The sequence below is a fragment of the Jaculus jaculus genome, chromosome 9, assembly GCF_020740685.1.
Source record: "Jaculus jaculus isolate mJacJac1 chromosome 9, mJacJac1.mat.Y.cur, whole genome shotgun sequence".
Taxonomy (NCBI): Eukaryota; Metazoa; Chordata; class Mammalia; order Rodentia; family Dipodidae; genus Jaculus; species Jaculus jaculus.
Window position 1 is genome coordinate 133854344 of NC_059110.1, and position 8299 is coordinate 133862642.

The 8299-nt window shown below is 55.6% G+C and overlaps 1 protein-coding gene across 1 annotated transcript; it reads right to left on the minus strand.

The window, feature by feature from the left end:
* Positions 1-277: 277 nt before the first annotated feature.
* Positions 278-6902, minus strand: Wnt9b (Wnt family member 9B). Its single transcript, XM_045159573.1, has 4 exons — positions 6880-6902; positions 6159-6415; positions 3782-4047; positions 278-2983 (listed from the first exon to the last, which is right to left on the minus strand). Exons 1-4 carry the CDS (start codon positions 6900-6902, stop codon positions 2510-2512), a joined length of 1020 nt encoding a protein of 339 aa, XP_045015508.1. The 3' UTR covers positions 278-2509.
* Between the last annotated feature and the right edge of the window lie 1397 nt (positions 6903-8299).

Consider the following 8299-nt stretch of genomic DNA (forward strand, 5'->3'; position numbering starts at 1 on the left):
GGCGTCGTCTGTACGGGTATCTGTATACGATGGAGGGTGCCAGGACAGCCGGTTGTGTGCCCGTGAGAGCCAGGCAGGAGCACGTATGACTTGAGGGCAAGGTAGGGGAGACTGGGCCAACTGGGGAGCCCCACACATCCTGCCGAGTGAGGCTCCCTCCTGCTGACTGCCTGGCAGGTCTGGCGCCTCTGTGACCGGTTCTCCATGAAAAGGCCAGAGATTCAGTGGGAAACAATTAATTTGGGAAAAAAGAAAAAAAAAACACACACAAAAACAAAACTCATCTGTGGGCTGGGAAGGAGGTGATGGTGGAGCCCAGTTATCTCAGGTGATGTGGACTGTGGGACCTCTGCGTGACCTCTGCGGGGTCATTGTCTCACTAGGCCTCTCAGGAAATCCAAGCTCTGGAGATGTGAGATTCAGCTTGCTGGAGATACAGACACACCGTCCAGATGGGAAAGGCCAGGGTCCCACAGAGCAAGGAATGGAGCCATTGCCCCAAGTTCCTGGCTTTGACTCCCAGGCTCAAGGTAAATCCAACTGCCCAGCGCCCGACCCATGTTCAGTCAGTAGTCACCGAAGATTCTCTTCTGTGTGACTTTGAGCACAGCCCTCCATCTCTGGACGAAATCTGGAAAACGGGTACGGTAGTGTGGTCCCACCTACCTTGCAGAGATAATGGGGAAGTCAAGGGAGATTAAAGTATGTCCGAAAACAGAAAGTGCTTTACAAATGCCAGGTGTGGTCATCTTTGTTGTCATTATTATTATGAGAAAAACCTGTACACCAGAGCAGAAGGGGGCCTGGAGCCCAGGGCACAGAGAAGCCACAAACGTCACAAGGAGTACTCAGTTGTGCGCCCCACAGCTCATCATAGAGGGACGTGGGCTCCCCGCCGCGGAGTCAGACCTCTGCGGGCTGCAGGAGCTGCGAGGCCTCCCTCAGCGGCCTGGCGTCCAGCTCTGTGTGGGCCTCAGGCAGGCTAGAATGTGTCTCCCCAGAAAGGCTTCTGGCAAAACATAGGAACCCCACTTGTGCTGCTCATGAAATAGAGAAACTATATAAATAACATAAATACTTTTCCCATATATCTTAGCTATATAAATTATCTTCTTTTGTCCTAAAAACTATCTATGTGAGGTAGACAGAAATACCCTGTATATACATTTCTCTTAAAGCTGCAGGCTGAGGGGCCCCAGCATGGCTGCGGTGTGTCTTCCCGGGGAAGAGGAGAGAAAAGGCTGGGGAAAGTAAGAAAAGGGAGAAGAGTGGGAGAGAGCTGGACAGTGAATGACCAGAGGGGACAATGTTAGCAGCCAGCCACAGCCTAGGGCTCCAGTCCAGCCTTTATCTTCCGATACCCCCAGCCCTACTGGCCGTGGAGTTGGGGTGCAGATACCATGGCAGTATGTCAGGATGCTCTGGTCTCCAAGTTGTTCCAAGCCCCTCTGCCCGCACATATGGCCTCTGCTTAAGCCGTATGCCCAGAACTGAGCCGGGGTGGTGGCCAGAGCGGGGAAATCAGAATCGCAGGATGCTGGGCTGCCAGGGAACAAGTCTCCATGCAGCAGAAAAAAGAAAACGCTAGAAAACCAGCTCTCATTGTGTTTTTTTTTTTCCTCCTCCTCCCACCGTGCTGGGTTGGCCGCTTGGATCAGCAAAGTCACTCCAGGGAGCAGGGGTCTCGGGGTCAGTCCTCAGAGCCTCTCTGCCATCAATGAGCCTTCTAGTATTCCCCGGGCTGCCTCTGAAAGCAGGGTGGCCTCTCCTGGCTTGCGGAGGTCTCAGCTCTGAGGCCTTCCTGGAGCTGGCATCGGTGAGGTTGCCGAGCCCCGGCTGCTCCCCAAGTTTCCAGTTCCAGAGGAGGGCAGCAACGCTGGTCTCGGGGCGGAAGGAAGCTTACCGAAGGGCGCTGCGGGCTTCCCGAGGGAGGTCACTTCCTCCTGGCTGGCCTCGGGCCCGGCTTGAGGGAAGCACCCGGCCTCCAGCCGCATGGCCCCAGCGAGGCGGGAGAGACGCGCCGTGCTCCGTGGGAACCTCTGCCTGTCCAGGAGCCATGTGCCACTTTGGGGGGGCGGGGAGCTGGTTTCTCTCCTGCAGGGTGCCTCGGTGGAGGACACTGGTAATGGCCACAGGCCCCCAAGGAAATTAGCAGTCACTTCTGCTCCTCCAGTAGCAGCCCAAGTGAGGGGCCATGAGCAAACAGGCGGAACGAAGGCGGAGGCAGGCTTGGCAGCGAAGCCCCCTCCGCCACATGCCCTCGGCTGCTCGCCGCACCCCCTTCTCCCCCGGCGCAGCCTCGCTCCTGCGCTCCCCTCGCGCTCCCCTACGTCCTTCTGCATCCCGACCTGCCCGCCTGCTCCAAGCCCTCATCCAAGTTGGGGAGTCTGGGGCTTCTGCCAAGTGTCGAGGGAGGAAGGAGACCCGGCTGGGGGGTGGGGGCTCCGGAGGGAGGAGGGGCACACTCGTGCGCATGGCGCGTGCCCGGGGGCCCTGGCTGCCCGGCGGCCTAGCGCTTGCAGGTGTATACCAGCTCCTGCTGGGCGCACTGCTGGCACTCCACGTAGCAGCACCACTGCACCTGGCAGTGGCAGGAGAAGGCCACCAGGCGGCTCTGGGTGTCGTAGCCCCGCCCGCAGCAGAGGCTGCTGCAGCTGGCCTCCCGCGAGCACACCCTGCCCGCCGTGCCCGGAGAGTACTTGCTGGGCCGGCAGAAGCTGGGAGAGTCCTCCATGTAGACCAGGTCCCCCGGCCGCGGCGCCAGCCCCTTGGCAGAGCCGCGTGCCTTGGCGGGTGCCCACAGCTCCAGCCGGCCCAAGGCCTCGTTGGTGGCGCTGGACACCTTGACGGCCGAGTCATAGCGCAGTTTGAGCACCTGGCCCGTCTCCCGGAACGGGGAGAGCTGCTTCCAGCAGGTCCGCACGGCACAGGAGCCTGACACGCCGTGGCACTTGCAGGTGGTCCTGAGCCCACTCTTCACAGCCTGCGGAGAGAGGCAGAGCGCGGGCATGCGGGGGCCTGCGATGCAAGCCCGGGCCTCCCCCAACAGCGTCCGCCCTGCCAGGGCCTGTGGACAGACTGAGAGGACAGGAAGGCTCGTGCCAGGGGGGACAATCAAGACCCGAGCCTGCCCTTGGTGCAAAGCGGGAAACGCCCTCTCTTCCTCTAGGTAGTGCGCGCCTCGAGGGGGGCAGTGCGGGCAGATCCCAACCCCAGCCCCCGTCTTGGCCCCGAGTTCTTGCGGCGTGTACAGCCCGCACAGCCGACCGCAGCAGCCCTGGTTCACGCAACTCAGTGATGGCATCATAGCGCACAGAGTTCAGTTTCCTGGGACACTGGCCTCTCCGTGGCCTGTCGCCGTAGTAAACGTAGAGATCCGTCACCCTCAGTTCTCTTCACAACTGCATGACCTTGGTGAAGGGCCTCCCCTCTCTGGGTCGCCTCTATCTCCCACTCATAAGATGGAGGAGGCTTGGGGTTGTACTAAATCAAAGTTGTCAAATGACGTTGGCTTTGCCCGTGGGATGGAGAACCCCTCTTCCAAACCCATTCCTGCTTTTTTTTTTTTTGTTTCCTTTTTTTTTTTTAAACCAACACCTGGCTCCATGCTGCCCAGCTGTTGTTGATGTCCAGGGCCCTGCATCCCTGGTACCCAGTAGTGGTCAGCTGAAGGAGTGACGTTTGTCCTGCGGTGGCCGTTAAGTCAGGGTGGGGTGCTGGCCTCCCACAGACTCTACTGCCTGACTTTGCACTCTGCCTGGGCAGCAGGGCGCTCACTCACCTTGATGCCCACATGGGTGTTGTGGGCATCAGCCCGTGCTCGCAGGTCCTTGCTTCCTCTCTTGGGACCCAGGAAGTTGTTCAGGAACTTGGTGCTGTATTTCAGGTTGTCGCCACACACGCCCCACTGCCAGGCCTGCCGGCTCTGCAGGCCCGGAGAGTCATCGCAGGTGCAGCGCTCCATGCGCCCGGCGCTGCAGGCCCGGGCCAGCGCGTGGGTGAGCGCCGCTGAGGATACTGCGTACAGGAAGGCTGTCTCCTTGAAGCCTGCGTGGGGTACCCGGAAGTCACCCGAGGGGGACAGCAGCAGCCCAGAGGCCATCTGCTGCTCGGCAAGGGCGGGAAGGGCAAGAGCATGTACGGTGGGCAGGACCAGGCAGGGGGAGTCCAGGGGTCCAGCCGCGTGAGGCTCTCCACCACCTGCTCCTCAGACTCAGGCTGCGGGATGCCACTTAAGTGGCTTCCAGGGTCATTCTGGAACACGTGCCCAGATCCCTGCAGGGCAGCAGGATGGGGTCACTGAACCCAGTAACTGATGGAAAGAGAAGTGACTTGGGCACCAGCGAGGCCTCAGGCTAGGGCTAAATAGCTATATTGTAACCCCAAGCTCCTGGGTGACAAGTTAGACAAATTTGTTTCTGAGACCCTTGAGTCAACAAGAGATGCCCTGTGGCTGCCTGGTGCCTCTCAGACAGCTTCCTCTGCCCCCATTATGGGGTTGATCCAAAGACAGCGTGGTCTTGGGTGTTCTGCCTGACACCCACCCACTGCCAGGACCATCACTGTGCAGACACTGTGGGGGGGGGGTGGCCCAAACCTGGCCTCCCCTGCACTCACTGCTTTTTGCTCTCAGTGTCTCTAGGTACTGGTGACACCTAGGGAGAGAGGGAAGCAGGCAACTAGCTCAGCCTCAGACTCTTCCTGCAGAGGACAACAGCTGGCCTAGAAGGAGGTTTTGCCCCTGTCACAAGTTGACAACTTTTGTAAAAGTCACCATTATAAGACCTGGGTGTGATAGCTCATGCCTGTCGTTCCAGGACTGGGGATGCAGAGGTAGAAGGTCTGCCACAAGTTTGAGTCTGAGCTATGTAATGAGTTCCAAGCAGGCTTTGGCTACAGAGTGAGACCCTATCTCAACAACAGTCCCCATTGCAGTCCATCCCACATGGCAATGAATTCACATGATGACCTATTTTCCCCCTTAAGATATACTTTTGGGCTGCAGAGATTACTTAGTGGTTAGAGTACTTGCCTGTGAAACCTAAGGACCCAGGTTTGATTCCCCATTACCCCTGTAAACCAGATGCACAAAATGATTCATGTGTCTGGAGTTCATTCGCAATGGCTAAAGGCCCTGGTGTAACCCATCTCTCTCTCTCTCTCTCTCCCTCTTTCTCAGACTGGCCTCAAACTCATGGTGATCCTCCTACCTCTGTCTCCTGAATGCTGGGATTAAAGGTATGTGTCACCACACCCAGCCCAAAAATTTTTTTTTTGTTTCCGAGGCAGGGTTTCACTCTAGCCCAGACCTGGAATTCACTATGTAATCTCAGGGCGGCCTCGAACTCACGGTGATCCTACCTCTGCCTCCCTAGTGCTGAGTGCTGGGATTAAAGGCATGCGCCACCTTGCCCAGCTCAAAATATTTTTTTGTTTTGTTTTGTTTTTCGAGGTAGGGTCTCACTCTGGTCCAGGCTGACCTGGAATTAACTCTGCCATCTCAGGGTGGCCTTGAACTCATGGCAATCCTCCTACCTCTGCCTCCCGAGTGCTGGGATTAAAGGCGTGCGCCACCATGCCCGGCCTCAAAATACATTCTTTTAAAGATGTACTTTCAAGAGCAGAAGGGTCATGTTCACCTTGTGCCTCCAGGCCCTCATAGAGCGCCCGGTTCACTTGCTCTGCAAACAAAGGCCTGTGGATGGCGTACGGCGGAAGGGATGAGGAAGGAGGAGGCAGGGTGGGAAGAGAAGGGAAGGAGGGAATGACATGCCCCCAGACGTGACGAACAGAGACAGATGAGTGCATGGACCAAGGAATCTGCTTGTCTCAGGTATATGGGCCACTCAGGCACCGCCTCCGTCCTTTTTCATTCCCATGTATTACCCGTTCATGTGCACGTAGAGGAGGCACAGGGACGTGGCTGTCTCCTCCTCCAGGCACGGGCTGTGTGTGTCTTCCTCTCCCTCTCTTGTGCTGTCCTTGCTGTCCTGTTCCCCCAAACCACTGACCTTCAAGAAACCCTTACGAATGCTCCAGTGTTCTCACTTAGGGTTCCAGCTGTCAGGGCAAGATGGCCAGGCACAGCCCACCCCTGCAACCCCTCCGCTCTCCCCCTACCCCTGCCAAGCCTCTTCCTCCCTCTCCGTCCTCCCTACCTCTCTTGAGCAGGCCGGTCCTCCCCTCCAGGCTGCAGTTCCAGCGCTCCTGCCGGAACTGGAATTGGCATTCTAGCAGGCCCAGGCGTGCCGCGTCCCGCAGGGTCTCGGCCAGGCCCGGCTCCCGGCGGCACAGCTGCTTCTGGCGGCGGGACAGCTTCAGCAGGTCACACTGCTCCAGGTGGGCGCCACCCTGAGCTGGGGCTGCGGCTGTGCCCAGACCCGGGAACGGCGTCAAGACCTCGCGCCCGGTCAGGCTGGAGAGGGTAAGAAGAAACACTTTGAACCTTGGGGTCTTAACTTGGGAGGGCGAAATACAAGCATATTGAAAATTTCAGGGCTGAAGAGATGGCTTAGCTAAGGTTAAGGTAGTGCCTGTGAAGCCTAAGGACCCGGGTTCAATTCTCCAGTATCCAAGTAAGCTAGGTGCACAAGGTGGCACATGCATCTGGCATTTGTTTGCAATGGCTAGAGGCCCTGGTGTGCCCATATTCTCACTCTCTCGCTCAAATAAATAAAATATAAAAAATTTTAAAGTTATTTATTTTTTTGCCACAGAGACGGGGAAGGGGAACACATGAACACGCCAGGGCCTGCTGCTGCTGCAGAAATGAAGTCTAGATTCCTGAGCCACTCTGTGCAGCTGCATTTACATAGGTTCTGGGGAACGGAATCAGGACAGTCCAGCTTTGCACACAAGCACCTTTGACTGCTGAGCCACCTCTCCAGGCCCAGAATGACCATTTCTGAAGATATGGGGCAGGAAGGGAACGAGGCCTTCTTGGGTGCCTCATTGACTGCTCTTTTGGATGCAGGCTAGTCCCATGGGGGCTAGGTCCCCACTGTATAGAGTAGGGCGTCAAGGTGCCTGTAACAAGAATTGGCCCAGTAGGAATTCTTACCATGCACTATTTGTTTATTTATTTGAGAGAGAGAGAGAACACGAGCATGCCAGGGTCTCTGGTTTCTGGAAGTGAACTCCAGATGCAAGTGCCACCTTATGCATCTGGCTTACGTGGATCCTGGGGAATGGAACCTGGCTCCTTTGGCTTTGTAGGCAAGTGCCTTAACCACTAAGCCATCTCTCCAGCCCCTTTCAATGCACTCTTCCAGACACAAAATGGCCTGGATATCCATGACCTCGTAGTGCTTGACACTACCTACATCATAATAGGAGGAAAAGATGATATAAAAATAAAAGAGGGACTGATTGAGAGGGGGAGAGGATATGATGGAGAGTGGAGTTATGAATGGAAAAATGGGTGGAGGGAATTATAATGGTTTATTTTCTATAATTATGAAAGTTGTCAATAATAAAAAAAATTCAAAATAAAAGAAAGAATTGGCCTAGAACTTCAAACCCATTTACTCACATTCTAGTTTCTGGTCTTCCTAGTTCCCAAACTTGCCTGATTAGAAAAGGTCAGTTAGGAGCCAGGCATGGTGGCACACACCTTTAATCCTAACACTTGGGAGGCAGAGGCAGAGGCAGGAGGATCACTGAGAGTTTGAGGCCACTCTGAGACTACATAGTAAATTCCAGATCAGCCTGGGCTAGAGTGAGACTCTACCTCGAAACCAAAAAAAAAAGAAAAAACAAGAAAAAAAAGTCATTTAGGATATTCAGGAAAATGAGAGATTCAGGTTAAGAATGGTGGTTGGTCCATGCCTGTAAACCCAGCACTTAGGGGGGCTAAGGCAGAAGGATTCACATAAGTTCAAGGCCAACCTGGACTACATAGCAAGGCCTATCTCAAACTCACTCACTCACTCACTTACAGACTAGCAAAAATTTCCCAGGATCCACACTTGGCAATTCTGATCCTATTCTCTGGAGCAGGGCCTGGTTATCGATTTGCCACATTCCCTAGACAGCTACTGTGTTCACGGAAGTTTGAGAAATATTGCAGGCAGCATTGGTCACTGCTTAGTGGGAAATGCCACCTTCCTACAAGGAGTCAGGCACAGCGGGTGTGTAGCCAGGCACTCACACCCACTCTGGGTCCTTATAGCCCTCTCGCTCGTGCACTATTTCGTTGCCCAAGTAAGCCCATGCCAACTTAGCTTGTTTCCCAAATCCCAGGTGGATCATCAACCATCTGGTCATTGGTCCCTGGGACAAACAGAAGCATGGAAAATCA